Source organism: Bubalus bubalis, chromosome 8 (genome assembly GCF_019923935.1).
Source record: "Bubalus bubalis isolate 160015118507 breed Murrah chromosome 8, NDDB_SH_1, whole genome shotgun sequence".
Lineage (NCBI taxonomy): Eukaryota > Metazoa > Chordata > Mammalia > Artiodactyla > Bovidae > Bubalus > Bubalus bubalis.
In genome coordinates this window covers 116,761,897-116,780,840 of record NC_059164.1, presented here as the reverse complement: position 1 = coordinate 116,780,840, position 18,944 = coordinate 116,761,897, and the positions used below count along the sequence as shown (strand labels likewise).

The following is an 18,944-nucleotide window of genomic DNA, read 5'->3' as shown; positions in this document are numbered from 1 at the left end:
CCTTCTTTCTCCGCCACAGTCTGCCCGAAGCCTGCAGCTGGGTGTTGGGTGACTGAGGGCAGGGTGTGTCTGGGGCCCGGTTCCCCGCGGGCCCACACCTGGCCACTTTTCCTATGGGGTTTGCATGAGACTCATTTGCAAAAAAAAAAGGACTCCCTGCTGATGTTTAAAGCAGTTCCTGTTTAAATGTAAATGTGATGCTTAATTCATCCGTCCCTTTCAGGCTTGTGGGATGAGTGGGGACAAGGTGGGAAGAAAAGGGATTGATGGAGGGGACCAGGGGGAGAGGGCTGCGGCGGTGGGTGGGTGGGGGGGTAGGACCTGTGTTCCCATCTGGGAAGGACTGGGACACTCCCAGGGAATGCCCAGGAGGACATTCCTTTCGCCCATTGGAGCAGTGTTGGGAGCAAGGCCCTTGGGGGCCAATTGACCCGGGGCACCTCACATCTTCGCTGCAGGGTGAGGGTCTGCACCCACGGGGTTTGAGCGCAGGTGGCCTGGCTCACGGGGCCTCCTGATTAGGGCTGGGGTGAGGGGACCTGGAGAGGGCGTGGGGATCCAGGGCTGGGACACAGGCACGCAGGTGTGGGGGTAATCTGGGAAGGAGGTGGGACTCCTGGGCCGGGACAGGGACTGGGGTGGGGTTGGAGGCTAGGGCAGGGCTGGGGTGGGGCGGGGTGGTGGCCCGCCCGGCAGAGGAGACTGCTGTGCGCACCCGGATGCGGGCACAGGTGCGGCGCCCAGGGCAGGGCTGGTCTCCCAGGCGACCAGGGCGGCCAGGCATCCGTCGGGTCTCCCGGCGGGACACCCACAGGCCGGACGGTGCAGAGAGGAGGCGGCGCAGGCATGGCGCGCTCACTGCGGTCCGTGGTCCTGCTGGCCTTGCTGGCGGGGCTGCCGGCGGCCAGGGACCCCCAGGAACCGGACGTGTTCTGTGGAGGTGAGTGTAGGGGTGTGGCGCAGGCCGGGCGTCCCCGCGGCTGGACAGCCCGCCTTCCCCGTACCCCGGCACCCCAACAGGAAGCTCTCTGAGGTTCCCACTGAGCCCCCGGTCTGGGCCCGGGTCCAGAGGTTATGGCAGCAGCTATGGAGCCTCTTCCAGCTCCGCCCTGAGCCTAGGTGCCCAGTTCCCATCTCTGGGCTTCATTTGGGGGCGGTCTTGGGGTGTCTGCAAAGAGATCCAACCAGTCCATCCTAAAGGAAATCAGTCCTGAATATTCATTGGAAGGACTGATGCTGAAGCTGAAACTCCAATACTTTGGCCACCTGATGTGAAGAACTGACTCATTTGAAAAGACCCTGATGCTGGGAAAGATTGAAGGCGGGAGTAAAAGGGGACAACAGAGGATGAGATGGTTGGATGGCATCACCGACTTGATGGACATGAGTTTGAGTAAGCTCTGGGAGTTGGTGATGGACAGGGAGGCCTGGCGTGCTGCGGTTCATGGGGTCGCAGTCAGATATGACTGAGCGACTTAACTGAACTTGGGGTGTCGGCTCAGCTGTGGGGTCACACATGGGACCTGGGGCACTTTAGTGACATCTCTCCTGGGGTGACGAGTTAGTTACAGCTGATTTGAATACTTGCACACCCAGGTTTTTGGCCGTAAGCTTGCCCTTTGGACTGTAGAACCTGCAGGTGGGTTTTAGTCTTTTTAGGGCAGTCCTTCAATCACACCGAGGGGCGGGGCGTCATTTAGGGCGGTCCTTCAGTCACAGCGAGGGGTGGGGCGTCATTAATGAGAATCGGGGATCTGGGGAGGAGCACGTAGGCTTTGACTGGCCATCTCAGTGGGGACGAGACTGTGGAACCGGGAGGCCACTTGCGCCAGCAGAAACGTCTGTTGGCTCTGGTCAAGCCATGAGCCCCGCTCTGCTGTTTGCTTCTGCACAGACCCATCACATGGCTCCTGGTCTCTGGGTGGAGAGGGCAGCCACGCCTGTCCCGGCAGTTAGAATGCAGTCACTGACCTGTGCCGGCTTCCCTGGCTGGGCTCCTGGACGGGGTCGGGGTCGGGGACGGGAGGAGGGAGTCCCTTAGGGCCAGGGCCTGGGGACAGGGTGCAGAGAGACAGGTGGGGTGGAGCCGTAGAGCCCACGGTGGAGAAGGGACCTCAAGCTGGGGGCCAAGGAGGGAGATGGGAGAGGGCGGTGCCCCCGAGGCCTGGGGGCAGGGGATCTGCTGAGAATCCACAAGGACTCACTGAGGTCCCCGGATCCTCAGAGCTGGGCCCCACCCACCGGCTCTCATTGCATGCTGAGTTCCTTCAGTCGTGTCCAACTCTTCGTGACTCCATGGACTGTAGCCCGCCAGACCCCTCTGTCCATGGGATTCTCCAGGCAAAAATACTGGAGTGGGCTACCATTTCCTTCTCCAGGGGATCTTCCCAACCCAGGGATCAAACCCACGTTTCTTACGTCTCCTGCATTGGCAGGTGGGTTCTTTACCACTAGCACCACCTGGGAAACCCTAATGTAGAGAACATGCAGACAATTGGGTGTGCCTGTGTTCCAATAAAGCTTTATTTATAACACCAAGCAGAGGGCCAGGTCTGGCCCATGGGCTCCAGTCACCCAGCCCTGCTCAGGACAGGCTCCAGGCCCACAAAGGACTGAATCTCACAGCCGCCTCCACGCAGCCTCTCTGTTCACCTCTTCAGGTCCCTCCCACTCCTTTGTTTTGGCGGGAACTCAACCTAAGACAGGTAGATCTAATTATCGCCCACATTTGACAGACGAGGCAACTAGCAAAGCTGAAGTTCTTCCGAGGTCATTCAGCCGGCGAGGGGCAGTGCCAGACCCATCCGTGGAGCTGGGTTCTGCAGTCTGGATCCCCCTGTGCTGTCTTGCGTCTCTGAATGATTCCAGAACCAGTGAACACTTGTACCTGTGAGCATCTCCAGGGGCCGTGGAGAGAGGTTGTGAACCCTTAGAGGAGAACCTGTAGAAAAAACAAGGCCAAGTATGAGAAGAGGGGAAGGGATGCCCACGACGGAATTCAGAGGAGGATGATTCACGCCCCATCCCCGACTCCCATGGCAGCGTGGGCCCTCCTGCCCTCTGCCCTCCTGGCTTTCTCCCCGCTCCTCTTGGGCTCCTCTGTGGCCCCCCTCCCATGTCTGAATGCTGGAGCTCAGGCCTGCCCCGTGGTGACCCCTTGGTTCCCCACCACCCTCGTCCAGGACCTTAGTTACATACTCCCTTCCCAGTGTCCCTGAAAGCAAAAGCCCGGCCCTTCTTTACCCCCGAAAGCATCTGAAGCCTCGGCTGTGGCTTTGAGATTGGCTGATGTGACTTCACTGCACTGGACAGCGAGGCTCGTGTGTGTGTGTGTGTGTGTGTCCAGTGTGTTGGTGTGTGTATGTGTATGTATGTGTGTCTGTATGTGTCTGTGTGTCTCTGTGTATATGGTGTATGTGTATGTATGTGTATATATGTCTGTGTGTGTATGTGTGTATGAGTATATGTGTCTCTGTGTATATGTGTCTCTCTCTATGTGAGTTTGTGTATGTATGTGTGTATGTGTCTCTGTGTGTATGTATGTGTATATTTGTCTGTATATGTGTGTGTGTGTGTGTGTGCATACGAAGAGTTGACTCATTGAAAAAGACTGATGCTGGGAGGGATTGGGGGCAGGAGGAGAAGGGGACGACAGAGGATGAGATGGCTGGATGGCATCACTGACTCGATGGATGTGAGTCTGAGCGACCTCCGGGAGTTGGTGATCGACAGGGAGGCCTGGCGTGCTGCGATTCATGGAGTCGCAAAGAGTTGGACACAACTGAGCGACTGATCTGATCTGATGTGTGCATCTGTGTCTGTGTATATGTGTGTATACATACATGTGTCTGTGTCTGTGTTTGTGTGTATGTGTATATGTGTCTGTGTGTCTGTGTGTGTATATGTGCTTGTGTGTATGTGTGTGTGTGTTTAAATATTTGATGCTTAAGTTTGGCTGCAAAGTCCTAACCCCTGAATGTCAGGCCACTCCTGTGAGCTTGGGGAGCTTGACCCAAACATCTGTCCACCCTGGATGGTTAGGCGGCCACTTTTGAAGTCTGGCCCTTAGCACAAAAGGCAAACACCCAGCTGGCCCCAGGCTTGGTGGGGGTCAGGGGCTGAGGGCTTCTGTCTGTGGCAGCCTGAGTCGCAGGACTCAAGACCACCCTGCTGAGCGGACCCTGCCAGGTCGTCGCCTCCGAAACGGACCTCGCCCCGCGCGGCCACGCCTGCCCAACCCCCTGAGTGTCTCCACCTTCCGCTTGGCTGACAGCAGAGGACCAGGCTCCGCCTTTGACTCCTTCCTCTGTTCCCCGCCCGAGGCTTGCCTGACGATTCTCCTCCAAGGCCGTGCGGAGCTGTCCACTCCTTGCAGGCCAGGGCAGCCACCGGCACCTCAGGCCTCATTTATTCCCAACTGGCCCCCACTTCTCCGCACAAAGCCAGCGTCTATTCTGTTTTAGTACTGTTTCCCCCCAGTTTTTGGCCACGCCTTGAGGCATGTGGGATCGTATCTTCCCAGCCAGGGACGGAAGCTGTGCTCCTTGCACTGGAAGCTCAGCATCCTAACCTCTGCACCCGCAGCGTACTCCCTCCTGTTGTAGGATTTGTTCCTTCCTCCACTCTCACCGACCCTTTGATCTGTTGGGCTCATTTGGAGAGGAGATTAAGATGGAGCAGGTGGGGAGACCCCTGGCGGGTGTGGGCCTGCCCTGGCCCAGCTGTGCAAGCGTTGGTGTGGAGTGTCTGGTCCTGACCCCCTCCACCATCACCCACTATTCTTGGGGCACCTGTAACATGGAGATGATCTCCAGGTCCCCTCCTCTTGCGCTTCGACCTGCGGACTGACCAGGTTTCTCTCTCCTGGCCCTCCTCCTCTGAGCCCCCTTGCTTCGCGGGGGGAGGCCCTCTGTCCTCCGCAACTCTTCGCAGACCTTCATGCATGGGTGTCAGCCATCAGCGGGCAGCGCCACACAGGCTATTGATTTAGTGACAACCATTGCCCCTCGGGATTGATCTAATGTTTCCATTACACTAAAAATGCTTTAACAAGTTCATTGGGAATTAGGTGATGGCAAAGAGCTGCTCGGTTCCTGGCATGTCCCCTGGAGGAGGGGGCTTGTAGGGGACCTTGCGGGGCAAAAGCCACCACCCTCTGGTCAGCCTGGTGGTGCGGGACCGCCTGCCCCCAGGAGACTGCAGCCCTCGGGGTCCCCACCAGGCCTGCTGGGAAAGGCTCAATGTGGCTCGCTCGGAGCTTCCCCGAGACCGTGTCCCCGGGGCCCTGATTCTTTCTCCATCACCACCCCACCCCACCCCACTCCCTAGGCCCTGATGGTCCGCATCTTTGAGAGGCCTCAGTTCCTCTGTCTGAGTGGGGAGGTCTGCGTGTTCCACCAGGCTTCCTGTCCTTCCTGCTTATGTTTTCCCCATTGCTGACCTCAGTTTGACCCCTGGCTGCTTCCTCGTCCCAAGGCCACATGCCTCAGGCGCCCACAGGTTCTCAGGGAGGTGGGGGATGTTCAGAGCAGTGACGGGGCGAGCGTCTGAGCAGGCAGTGCTCAGAGCCACGGTCTCTGGCGGGGGTGCTGTCCAGGGTGCTGAGACTGCGCCCTGGCCGTGGGGTCCTGCTCCCCGATGGCAGAGCCGCCCCCACCTGCGCCCAGCCTCGGTGCCCACCTCCTCCCGAGCCCAGGTCCCCAGCCTGGCATGGAGGGCTGGCCTGTTCTGGACCCCGTTCCGAGGCAGTGGTCAGCTATTGGTCACTCAGGGCCCCGGGCCAGGACTGCTGCGTAATTCACGAGGTGTGGGAGAAAGGCTGATGCAGAGCCACTGTTCACAAGCCAGGGCTTCAAGGCAGCCACAGAGCCGACAGCGTGTGTGCCCCGCCCCGTCCGTCTGTCCCAGGAGACCTGCAGGGTCTCAGACGCGGACGGCCTGTGCGTCTGGACTCTCAGGGACCACCTGCCCCCAAGCCCTACTGATACGCTGCTTCTCACGTCCCTTATGATTTGCACTGGGGTCCCCTCTAGTGGGCATCCTGAAACCAGCCCCAGAGGCCCATGCCGGCCGAACCCCAGGGAGCCCGGGTGTGGGTGAGGTCCCTTTCCCGGGGGGGATGGGTGGGTGACGTCCCGTGTGGCAGGCAGTCAGGACAGGACAGGCCGCACTAGGTAACAACCGCTCCCAGTGCTTCCCATCGTGAGGCGCTTCTCCCTGCACTGTGGCCGCCTGGCCGTCAGGCAGTTGTCACAGGTGAGGGCGGAGAGCCCCGGAGGGCCCTGGCCAGCACGCAGATGCTGTGATTCAGCCATGACTCACACTTGGCTCCACCCGAAGCCAGGGTAGGAAGCCAGGGGAGGCTGAGCCCCACTTGCCGCGTGCCTGGGAAAGGAGCAGCCGGAACTGTTCACTGAGCACTGTTGCTAATGCCGTGTTTCTGAAACTGAGCCAGGCCTGAGCACAGCTCCCTGATGCCACGGTGGTTCACGACAGTGCCGTGGACATCACCCCGGGCCCACCGTCCTTTATTTAAAGCATCTGACACCACCGTGGGGTCTTTCTTCACATGCACTTTCCCTGTGCTGTTCTATAACTTACTTGATCTGGAAAACAAAACACCCACGCCAGCATCTAGCATCCACCCCCAGCGTCTAAGTTCTAAATTCTTCTTTGATTTGTGTGTACACTGTCAGCCAGCTACTGCTGCATAACAAACAAGTCTTAGTGGTGTTTTTCCCTCCAAGTCTGCTGGTTGATGGGGCCAACTGCCTAGTCCTTTGTAGTTCAGATGGTAAAGAATCTGCCTGCAGTGCAGGAGACCCAGATTTGATCCCTGGACTGGGAAGATCCCCTGGAGAAGGGAATGGCTACCCACTCCAGTATTTTTGCCTGGAGAGTTCCATGGACAGAGGAGCCTGCTGGGCTACAGTCCATGGGGTGCAAAGAGTCAGACACAACTGAGCAACTAACTCAAGTGTGTAGGCTCGGCAGGCAGCTTTCCTGGGTAATGTCGGTCCAGGTCTGTCCCATGTGTGACTCCTCCTCCGACCTGGGGCTGGGAGGGACGTGCTGTTCTCTGGCCAGTTTATGGTGGCAAGAGGACTAGTGGAGCTGTGAGATGCCCCGGGAAGCCTGGGCTCGGACCTGGCAGGTTGTCACTTCCACCTCAGTCCCCTGGAGTCAGATGGCTGACCCAATGCCCCACGTGGGCAGAGAAGAACTGCAAGGTTATGTTGCAGAGCCAGGGTCCCCATCAGAGTGGGGTCTTCTCCCCCCATCCTTCTGTAGATGGGTGTGTGTCTGCAGAGAGAGTCAAGCCTCTGCTTGCTCAGGGCGGTTTATATCTCTGCTCTGGAAACACCGGCTTCATAACCAGCCAGGTAACTGCAGCTTCACCACCAAGTTGAATTACCTGATAAGATCCACCTCCCATACCCACCTCCGGCTGGGAGCCAGCCCACCCCCACCCACAGGCAGGAGAACCATGGTCTGGTTGGAATCGACCTGAGCATCCTTGGGTGCTTTATCAGGAAGTCAGTTTCTTCCTGGGGAGAGCAGGTGTCTGTGTCCTCTGCGGGAGGCAGGTGTCCTTCTGGCAGGAATCGAGGAGCCCCTGGTAATGGGAGCACATCCACCCAGGCTGGGCTCTCGAGCACCCAGGATGACGCCAGCCGGGGCTGTGTCTTCATCAGCTCATTAGAACTCAGGAGAGTTTTGCATTTGAGCTTCTTTCTACAACCAAACCTTTTATGATGGAGATTTCAGGGGCCACGGCAGTCTCTATGGAGCCCTCCCAGATGACCTGGCTCGTGTGAGCACTCTTGCACTGTACTTGGATGGCCCCACCTGCCCACTCTTGCCCTCGCTGGCTTGTTTACCATCTCTCCACACAGAGGGCATTTGGGTGGGACCATGGTGGGTTCTGGAGATGCAACTGCTTTTGAATCTCTGCCCTGCGGTCCGGTGTGTGACCCGAAGTAAATTGCTTACTTGCTCAAGCCTCAGTTTTCTCATCTGTAACATGGGACGATGACACAGGAGCTGCTCTAGTTTCTGTGGGTTTTCATTGTGATGGTGGGCAGAGGCCTCAGCACAGAGCCTGCATGCAGCGGCCCCCAGTGGAAGCCACCGCACCTGCGTGTGGTCCCCCGCTCCCCAGACAGGGCTGGATTCAATGCCCTGACGGTCTTTTTTAAATTGAAGTATCGTTGACTTACTATACTTAGTTTCTGCTGTACAGCAAAGTGACTCAGTGATACACATATGTACATTTTTCATATTCTTTTCCACTATCACAGGGTACTAAGTAGAGTTTCCTGTGTTGTACTGCAGGACCTTGTTGTTTATCCATCCTAGATATAATAGCTTGGGCATGAGCTCGAGCAAGCTCCAGGAGCTGGTGATGGACAGGGAGCCTGGCGTGCTGCGTCCATGGGGTCACAAAGAGTCGGACACGACTGAGCGACTGAAGTGATAGCATACCTTGCATCCCTCACGACCTTTAACGACATCAGGGTGTTTTTAACTGACAGGGACTAGAGGGCCGGAAGTCCCACTCAAATGGCTCCGACTATGCCTTGGGAAAATAGTGACCCACAGCCTGTTTTGTGCTTTGCCCAGACTTTTCTTAACATTCCCAAGTCTCGGAAAAATTTCGTACTCAAGACGCGCAGAATAAAAACTTTCAGAGTAATCAGGTGAAAAGGACCTGAACCAAAGAAAGAGATTATAAGCGAGATTTAAGAGGCGTTTGGGTCAGTGACACTTCCGGTCACCTGAAGGCTGACCGGAGACCCTTGTATTGTTAGTCCCGGAAGTCTTCCAGCGGCGTACCTGCCCACATTTCTCCCAGAGTAAACAGCATCTGCCGGCTGTAATTATCTCTTCCCCTGGTGACTGAAGGCTGCTGTCCTGAACGTCGGGGAAGATGGAGTGAGACGAGAGGCAAATAGAATTACAGTGAGGCCAGAATGTTCCCTGGAAAGCAAGCGCTGCTACTGAAGACCCTAAGATTGCTTCTTTCTCTGAAAGGAGTGTGGGAGGAAAAGGCCTGTCCATTTGGGTTGTGAACAACCAGGGTTTGCCTGTTCAACTAGAAAATATCATGGGTCAGGTTTGCCTATTCTGCCACCATCTTTGCGCATCTTCAGGTCGTTAACATGAATCCTCACAGCGCCTCTGATTTTAGATCTGGAAAATGTAATTTGGGTTAAAACTCGATGGGGAGTCGCTGGGGTGCCGGGTTGCCGTGGTGACGTGCTGGGGCGGGGAGATGCGTGCAGGAGCCTCTGGGTTGGGCTCTGTCTTTGCACCAGCTGGTGGGCCTCCTCTTTCCAGGCCCCGCCCCCACCTGCTGCCTCCCTGAATCACTGCCCACTACAGAGATGTTCCTGGGGTCCCCAGGCCTGGCGCAGGCTTGCTGGCAGAACTCTGATTTTCTCCACCTACAGAGGGACTGAGAGCCTCCAAGGAGCTAATCCTTTCTAGCTCCAGGGGGTAGATCTCAGTTGGTCTGAGCTAAACATCATCATTTTCGTTCCATGCCAGTGACTGAGTTGGGCCAGGTCACAGGACAGTTCTGGATAATGACAGCGGGAGTCTGCCAGGGGCATCTGGAACTTTCCTTACAAACAGGAGTTTACAGGCGAGGAAATACTTGTTCGGACTCTAGGTGTCGCATCTGAGGATTGGAAGCTGAGAAGCACAGGTGACATCGCATACCTGTGCAGGAAAGTCAAGAGGGTGGCAGAGAAGCTGAACCAGAATCGGGGTATCGCTGAGACGCTGAGCTAACCAATCTGGGCATGTTTTTTTATCGGGAGACAAACTTTATTTCCGAATTGCGCTCCCCTAAATTCATATGTTGAAGCCCTCCCCCTTGTACCTATGAATGTAATTGTATTTGGAAGTAAGGTCTTTTTTTAAATTTTGCTTATTTATTTTGGCTGTGCTGGGTCTCCGTTGCTATGAGGAATTTCTCTAGCTGTGGCGAGTGGAGGCTGCTCTCTAGCTATGTGTGAGGCTTCTCACTGCCATGGCTTCTCTCGTTGCGGAGCAAGGGTTCTAGGCGCTCAGGCTCCAGGAATTGCAGCGGGCGGGCTCAGTGGTTGTGGCTTTTGGGCTTCATCGCTCCACGACATGTAGGTCCTTCCAGGACCTGGGACTGAACTGGTGTCCCCTGCACTGCAAGACGGACTCTTCACCACTGGACCACCAGGGAAGCCTGAAGTTCCTCTTATAAGAGACTGGTCAAGTTGGATTATGAGTTACTGCACGGCTGTTAGCGTAGCGGACGCCGTCTTGGGCCCGTACACTCCCGCGTCCTTCTGCTGACCCCAACAGGACTGTACTCTGCAGTACAGTTCCTCTCTGTCGTCAGGGGCTTTGTGGTGGACAGGTACTGCGTAGCCATCGTCAGGTCCAGGTGGCCTCAGGCTCTCTTAGCCTCCAGACAATCATGTAGACCGATGACACGTTCCGGCAGCCCCGAGACTAGTGACCCATTCACAGACCTGCCCAGCCTGTGGCCTCCTCACAAGCCCCACTCCTCTCATGCGCTCCTGCTCAGGCATGTAGACGGGCTTCTTTTTCCACTGTCCCTCAGACACACTGTGACCTCACGCTGGCGTTTAGCATCTGCTGGTCCCTCTCCCAAGGAGTCTAGACACGCCTCACCTGCACCCAGCCGCCTGCACCCTCCCATGTGCAGCCCTCCCACCCTCAGAGGCCTGCCCGTGAACCGACCATCCTCCTGGGGTGGGCAGGAGTGGGTTGGCGGCCTTCAGGTTCCACCTGTGCTCGCTCGTGTGCCTGAGTCCTGCAGTGGCCCCCCAGGGAGGGTCTGGGGCCTGGGTGCTGGCTCTTGGCTTCCGCCCATCCCCACGTGACCTCTCGGTCAGCAGTCCTTCTGGGCTCTGAACGGGACGATCAGACATTCCAAGAGGGCAAAGGTGAACGTTTCCAGGCCCCTTGAGGCCTGGCCCTGCACACATCACTCCCTTCATTGCTATCGGGCGGCCCAGCAGTGTGGGAAGATGGAAGGACATCAAAATTCATCCTTTCCTAATCTCGGAACATCTCAGAGCACATGAGGCTCTCCTTTCTGGAGCTGACCCACACTCCTCTGTCCTCTGCAAACCCTGAGTGGTTGTGGTCAGGACGGTGGTCTTCTCTTATCTTCCATTGTAACTCCTGCATTGATACAGTGCCCAGAAGAGGGAAAGGGCTTTAATATTTCTTGAATGATCAGATGAATGAGACACAATGATGTCTCCAGGTTCATTTAAAAAGCAGCTATTTTGCTAATGAGGATCCTTTGTGAGGCTAAATTATCCCCCCTTTAAACATCTGAAACGACTTGACAGAAGCGGGTAGAAGTGTTAAGGAGACTCCGGTGCATCTTCTCGGTGGGATATTATACGCAGCTTTTGTAACAATCACTGCTGCGCAGCACGTGGAGAATATGCTGATGGCAGAGAACCCAATGGGAAAAGTGGGCCATGGAAGACACGACTGTTGCGTCATGCCATCGCTCAAATGCTGACTCATCGTGCCCCGCTGACACGGCTGCTCCCGCCGGGGAAACACCCGCTCCTGGGAGCTGGTGGCCTCTGTCGGTCCCGCCTGGCCATCTCCTGCTTGTTCTCAGAGCCTGGCTCAAGCGTCGGCGCTCGGGAAGCTCTGAGGTCCAGCCACGCGTGTGCTGTGACTCTCCCTGCCCTCACCCATGCCTTCCTCACGCCGTGTCTCTGCACCTGGCACAGCTGAGATGTGGTGCCCAGGGGTGCCAGGGGGCTTAACAGAAGTGCATTTCCTCATGGTTCTGGACGCCAGAGGTCTGAAGTCGAGGTGTCTGCAAGGCTGCATTGCTCCTGAAACCTCTGAGGAGGGCCTTTCCCACCTCTGCCGACATAGAGCTGAGGCTGATGACCATCAGCTTGCAGGCACATAGCCTCAGCCTCTGCGCCTGCCACTCCGAGGCTCTCCGTCCATGTCTCCCTCTGGGCGACGGTCTCCCCTCTCCTTCCCGGACCCCAGTCACCCTAATAACCTCTTCTGAGCTTGACCATCTGCCAAGACCCGGTCACCTCCCCTGGTGCTGGGGCCGGGCACAAATCCTGGCAGACACAGCTCTGCCCATGACAGTGGGAGAGGGTGGGGAGGAGGAAGGTGGCTGCAAGATGCAGGCGCCTGAAGCTGAGACTCGCTCCCAAGCCCAGCCGGCTTTCCATGCACCTGGCTGGCACTCACACCTCCCCTGGGGGCTCTGGGCTGCCAGGGTCTCCAGCCTTAGAGGACTCCCTGGGGGCTGTGCTCCTCCAGGCCCCAGCTTAGGATCACCAGGGCGGCTCGTCTCTGGCCTCTCAGCTCGTTTCCCAACCACCCCTCGAGGAACAGCACCGCTCCCCATCCCGGCACCCACACTTCTGGGGTCTTGTGGAGAAAACTTTCAAGAAAGACTTAAGCAATGGCCACCACTTCCACTTGCAGGAGACTGAGCTTTCCTTGATGGGTGGGGTGGGGCGCCACCCTCTTCAGGAGAGCCTCGCACCCAGGGGTAAGGGCTCGACTCCCCGGATCAGCTGGGGCTCCGCTTAAAGGAGACAGGTAGCTTGGTGGTGGGATGCAGGCAGACCCTGGGCCCCTCTCGGCTCTGTGTCTTAGTATCTGTCCAGGAGAATCTGCTGGTCGCCCACGTTGACACCCGGGACCAAGTGCTGTGGGTGGCTCTGGGGGTTCAGGCGGCCTCGCTCACCCCACTGGTCCAGGCGGGGTGTCTGCAGCCCCCACCCCGCACCGCTGGTTTCTGTGCCCCTTGCTGAGGTCGCTGCCCTCCCGGAAAACGCAAGCGCCTTGAGGGCCCGGCTGGGACCTACTCCTGGGACTCCCCTGTTCCTTGCGTCACCTCACAGACTGCAGGTCCTTGAACGCGGGTGACTCCTGAGCCTCTAGGGCGTGTGCCCAGCAGGGCGCAGGAGTGGGCCGTGGGGAGAGGGGTCTGGACTCCCAGGTCACGCGTGTTCTCGTGCCGGAGTGGTGTCAGCTCAGGGGCCAGCAGGCTGCGGGCTTCCCGGGCACTGTGCCCACCCACAGGGCTGGGAGGGGCTGCCCCCAGCCTGCCCTCTGCAGCCCCCAGGGACCATCCCGACGGCTCAGACACCTGCCTCATCTCCTCCCCGTTTCCAAATCTCACTCCCAGCAAGAGAGAGAGAAGAGGCAGGCAGAGAGGAGGAGGCAGAGGAGGGAGGAGACAGGCGGGCCCAGCGGAGGGGAGGGCTCGCCCTCTGGCAGGCAACGTGACCCGCCAGCCCCCCCAGGAGGCTCCAGGCCCGCCGCCTGCTCTAATAAACTCGAAACTCCAGTGACTTAAGTGAAGATTTCAGATTAACATTTAAATTAATGCCGGACTAGAAATCTGGAGGCCCAGGTCGCTGATGTGACTGTGTTAACTTGTTCTGTGACCTGGGGCGAAAATGTGAAATGATCTGTTCTGCTCGAGCCACCCCTTCCCTGCACAGGGGAGGTCAGGACGCAGGCCTGGATGACCTCACGCCCTCCGGGGCTATCCGGGAAGCCTGGCCTTCTGCGTGGGTGGGGCTTACCTCTGCCCCAAGCCGCTCTGCTTAACCGGTGAGTGTGGCCTCTGGAAGCTGGAACTCCAGGCAGCTGGTGCCACAGAAGAGAAGGCAGGGCCAGGGGCGTGGGGACCACAGCAACCCCACCGTCAACTCTGCTTTCCTCTCCCCGCCTGCCCCGGCGCTCTCCAGACTTGGCCCAAGCTGAAAGGAGCAGGACATTAACAGGACCAATTGCCCAGGGGTAGGCACAGTGGCCAGGTTCACCCCGTGGGCTCCACAGAGCCTGGGGCACCCTAGACCTGCCAGATCCTGGAACATCCTGGAACCCGAGTCTGCAGACACAGAGCAGAGAGCCATGCAGGACTGGGGTCCCGGGAGGGTTGCCAGGTCCAGCTGGGGAGGGGTATTTGGTCCGCTGAGTGGATGTGGACGCTAGGTGGCTTCTAGGTTATCCCCCTCCTCTGATGAACAGAGAGCTAAGTGAGGCAGAGTGGGCGAAGCAGGCACCCCAGGGCAGGCTCAGAAGCCCCGGGCTGTGAACAGGGACTCCGCTGCCCTCCAAGTGGGCAGCTGTATTAGGAAGGGCTGGGGGCACTGCTGGAGCATGGAGGCCCGCAGTCCCCCAGGCCCTGTTCTGTGGGGCTCCTCAGGCTGGCCTGCTGCGGCCCTCTTGGTGGGGGGACGCATGTCACCCCCGGAAGCCACCTCCTGGCCCCACGGCCACACCAGCCACTGCCCCTTCGCACTGACCGTTCCCTTCCCTGCAGCTGAGAGACTGGTTCCCACTCCCTTCCCCCTCCTGGGAGCAAGGAGTGAAGGGGGTCGGGAGCCTCGAGGACACCCTTCCTCACACCTGTCCATCCCCAGGGATCCTGAGCCGTCCTCAGCCGCAACGGGCACCCATGCTTTCTTCCCGAGAGGCCTCCCAGCCAAGATGCTGGGCCAGCCGCCAGCCACAAGGCCGGGGGTGTGTGGTCCCCACCCCCGCCGGTGGGCTCGGCGGGTCAGGGACCCCCTGGAGACCCTTTTTTTGGGACCGTAATGGACCCAGAAGGGCAGCGCTGAGGCCCCTCACAAAGGAGGGAGGTTGCTTTCCGGGGGCCGGGAGAGCTGCCCTGAGCGCCCGGGGCGCTGGTCCAGTGCCACAGGAGGGTATCACGGGGCCAAGGGCCTTCAGGAAGTGCTGGGATGCCCAGTTACAAGGCCCCGGAAGCTGGGAAGGAGACGTGCGGCTGCAGGCTGGGTTTGGAGGAGCAGGCCGTGCCAGGTTCTCCAGGCTTTGGGCAACCGCCCGCTGCCCTTCCAGCTCCTGCTGGCTCCATGTACCGACGAGCTGTTCTCAGAGGCCTGGGGATGGAGAAAGAGGGCGTGCTGCTCAGGAGGCCGGCACCTCCATAGTAGGTAATCCTAACGATCAAGGACGGCTCACACTGCCCGAGGGTCACCCGGTGAGCAGCTGGGCTGGGTGACCCACGGCCTGCCTGCGCGCCCCCGCAGACGTGCTGGGCGGCCTGCAGAGAGGGGCTGGGGAATGTCGTCCAGTCTCTGTAAGCCTCACCGTGACACAGGGTCACTCTCCAGGCTCCGAGGAGTGTCGAAAGCGTGGCTCACAACCCAGCATGGGGCAGGCAGGATGTGTCTGTAGCATCGGCGTCGGTGAGACTGTGGTTGGTCCTTGCTGCCATTGACTCGGGCTGAGCCCACGCCATCCCACTCAGGTGTTACGACCGGGGTGTCGTTCAGTCCCTCAGTCGGGTCCCACTCTTTGTGACCCCATGGATGGCAGCACACGAGGCTTCCCTGTCCTTCACCATCTCCCGAAGTTTGCTCAAACTCAAGTCCATGGAGTCGGTGATGCTAACCAGGAAACAGTGCTAAAACCAGGGTTGGCCATGCTGGTGTTCAGATTTGGGAATTTAAAGGTTATGCTGTTCACCCCCGAAATGCAGTGCTCAAAAGAGACAGAAAATGTGCGCGCGCCTCGTTTAACACCAGGCAAGGGGCTGTGAGCCGCCCAAGCTTTGCTGGGCTCCTCCAACATCCGTGTCAGAACGCGGGCAAAGACAGCAAGTTCAGAACCAGAGTCCTGTTGAGCAAACGAGGCTGATGTTGGAGGCATCATCACGTCGTTTACTTTTTCTCAGTGAGAATTCTCAGCTGGGCAGCCCTGCCTGAGAAGAGGCGCAGAATCAGCTCTAGAGCCGGGTAGAAAGGTCAGTTTCAGAGGTTCCCTGAGATTTTAAATTCAGCCAAAGCATGTCTTTGGGAGCTGGGCCCCGTTTCGGACAAAATGTTTCCCTTTGCTGAGGCTCCAAGGGTGTAATGAATGTGGCCCAGCAGGGCTTAGGGAACTCTGAAGGACTCGGAGCGGAGGTCTCTCTATTCTTTAAAAAAAAGTGTGTTTTACATGAAAACGTAAAACGTATGTGGTTTATGAAAAACACAGGGGGCAAAAGGATAAGCAAAGGAAGCCTCAGTCTGGCTGTCTGAAAACTCTGCGCATCTCAGCCTGTGCAGAAGCAACCAGAGCACAGGAGCTTGTCCCAGCCCCGGGGACCGTGGGCTCACATCTCTGCAGCTGGACTGAGGCTCGGGGTGGGGGGCCCTTCCAGGAGTAACGCGTGCTCCTTGCCTTGTTTAGCATGCAGGGCTCTGATGGACGAAGTGGAGTACGCCGTCACCAAGGCTCGGCAGGAGAAGACCAAGGTGGGCTCCTTCCGAATAAATCCTGATGGGACGCAGGAGAGGAGAAAGGTAGCGGAAAAGAAATTATGTCCCCGTGTATAATTGCGGGTGCGGGCAATTACCAGCCATTTATCCAAACAGCAGTTGGTCTTAATCTTCTAACCTTTCTCTTGTTCAGGGTATCAGCTCTAAATTGCTTCTGAGTCCTGAGGGACCCAAAGTAATCTTTAAGCTTGAAATTGAAGTCTCTCTCCCAGCACCTAAATTTTGTGTCTTGTCAAGTCGGAAGGCGTTTCCGCACTATTGTGCATCAGGATAAAAATAGCGCTTCCACGGTTCTTGGGCGAGGCCTGCAGGGGACCCAGAGTGGCTGCGGGGGCTGCCTAGGGACCTCAGAGGCTGAGCGCCTCCCCCCGGCTCTCCACCCCTGCCGCCAAGATCCGCAGAGGATTCTCCTGGGGGTAAGGATGCGAGACCCGTCTCTGAGACAGACTCAGTCACTTGTCTGAGTGGAAAGATGGATATGCTTCCTTCATTGAGCCCACCTGGGAGGGCCCCCACCCTGCCCCACCCCGCCCTGCCCTGAGTGTCTGATGGCAGGGGTCTGAGGATCCAGGAGGGAGGGGCTAGGTGGGCCCAGGGCGAACCTGGGCTCCTGTCTTCTCCCCCCACCCAGCGCTCAGGTGGTAGGTGCTCAGAAGAGTAAGTGATTTCATAGTCATCCTAAGCAAAACAAGGGCTTCCCTGGTGGCTTAGCTGGTAAAGAATCTGCCTGCAATGCAGGTGACCTAGGTTCAATCCCTGGGTCGGGAAGATTCCCTGGAGGAGGGCGTGGGAACCCAGCTCAGTATTCTTGCCCGTGGACAGAGGAGCCTGGTGGGCTACGGTTCACAGGGTCGCAAAGAGTCGGACATGACTGAGCGACTAACACAAGTGAAACAAGTCTGGCAAAGGTGTTGCACAATGTCACCCAACGTGCTCAGGGCTGAACGGAAGCTGGATTTGGATTTCCTGTTGGTTTGGTCCAGTACTTGAACAAATGACCGAGTTGGGCCGTCCGCTTTTTCCACCTCTTTCTGGAGCACTTGCCCATCAGAGAGCATGGGAGTGGGCTGGTCAAAGCCCAGCAGGGCACTCTGAAGGGTGTCTTTAAGAGACATGTTGGGTCAGGAGCCACCCCAAGAAGGGCAGGGCCTTCCTTCCCACATCAACCCTTCTCCCATAATTTCACCAAGTAATTCACCAGAATTATCGGATAATTCTGATAACTCAGGTGCTTCCCCAGGAAGGACCATGATGACTCGCATTACCGTGCACCCACGGCAGCTCCATTCAGGCCGATTCCCTGTGACAAGGTGGCCCCAGCGGTCACAGTGACCTGCAGGGGCGGATCAGCCCTGGCCCCTCCACCGGCGGCACTGTCTCCCACCGTCCAGCAGGGCAGGGAAGGTGTGTGTGCAGAGGCCAGTGTGGCCTCTAGAGTAAAGGGAGGGTCACTACGGCAAGAGGTTAGACTGTGGGTTACAGGCCCCATTGCTGGTGCATCTGGGCCAGGACAGAGGAAGGAGTCTTTCTCTCAAGAGTGACCAGGGGACCTGGAAGGTCCCGGAGGAGGTGGCGGGGTGGGGATCTTGGGGAGCTGGCAGCTGTTGATCGAGAACCTCGCCGTGCCAGCCTTTCAGTGATTTCCTGTCCTGACAGCGACCTGCAGAATAAACCTGCTTTCTGATGAGAACACGCAGAGCAGCTCAGCGGTGTCCCAGGGTCCTGCGGGACAGTGGGCCCTGCTCCCTACAAGCTCTCCCATTGCATCCCTGGGGGTTTTCCCTGGGGTCCGTGCAGAGTGCCCCGAGCTCCCACATGGACTCACCTCCAGCAGCAACAGGCCTGCTCGCCCCACTTGGTTCCGCTCTGAAATGATCGACTTGAAACCCCATTTTCAAAGTCGCCGCAAACTGTCTGTTGAGCCCTGAGAGCCGCCATTCTGCCGCGTCCATCCCTTGGGCCAGGGTGAGCTCAGAGTCCCGGCAACCGTGAGCCCGGCCGTCCTGGGGCATGTTCAGTGGTTGTGGGGAGAGGCCCCCCTCAACTCCGGCCCTTGGTGTTGGAGCCGGACGCTCTGGGCTGGCACGGGGAGGCTCCACGGTGCCTGGAGAAGCTGGGTTTCCAGCCACGTGTCCTGGAACCGTGCGGTTTTGGGGTCAGGGCTAGAGGTGAGTCTCCTGGCCTCTGGCCAACATGAGTCTAGTGACCGCGGTGGCGTCTACGCTTCACAGAACCCAGCGGCCTTTCCTGCCACCCACTCAGGAAACGCTCCCCGGCTTCAGAGCCCCATGGCCATTTTCTTGGCCAGCCGGGCTTGAAACGCAGGGGCCTTGTGCAGCATGAAGTCGGGGCCTCACCCACTGCCTCGGATGTGGGCCTGGCGGCCTGCCGGCAGGGCTGGTGTGCAGGTCCTTCTGCTGCAAGCAAGCAGTGTATGCTCAGCTTGGTGTTTGAGAAGCACACGCGCGCGTGCGTGCGCACACACACACACACACACACACACAAGAAGCGCCCGGCGGGACTGGGCCTGCGCTCCGGCTGGGAGAGGCCTAGACTCAGGGTGCGTCCCGACATGCCGGCCAAAGGCAGCGAGACCCCCCACCTGCCCTGCCCTGCCCTGCTTTCTCGTTTCCT

The 18,944-nt window shown here is 58.3% G+C and overlaps 1 protein-coding gene across 1 annotated transcript; it reads left to right on the top strand.

The window, feature by feature from the left end:
• The first annotated feature begins 676 nt into the window (after nucleotides 1–676).
• Nucleotides 677–16,716, top strand: LOC123334858 (protein canopy homolog 1-like). The gene is made up of 2 exons (XM_044947111.2): nucleotides 677–940; nucleotides 16,222–16,716. The coding sequence occupies exons 1-2, from the start codon at nucleotides 847–849 to the stop codon at nucleotides 16,365–16,367; spliced, it is 240 nt and encodes a 79-aa protein (XP_044803046.2). The 5' UTR covers nucleotides 677–846; the 3' UTR covers nucleotides 16,368–16,716.
• Nucleotides 16,717–18,944: the final 2,228 nt, after the last annotated feature.

What these genes read in the sequence shown, in the direction of transcription:
- LOC123334858 (XM_044947111.2), top strand. Translation starts at nt 847, where the DNA reads ATGGCGCGCTCACTGCGGTCCGTGGTCCTGCTGGCCTTGCTGGCGGGG. An exon ending in ACCGGACGTGTTCTGTGGAG is followed by an intron (nt 941 to 16,221) that starts GTGAGTGTAGGG and finishes TGCCTTGTTTAG; the next exon opens with CATGCAGGGCTCTGATGGAC.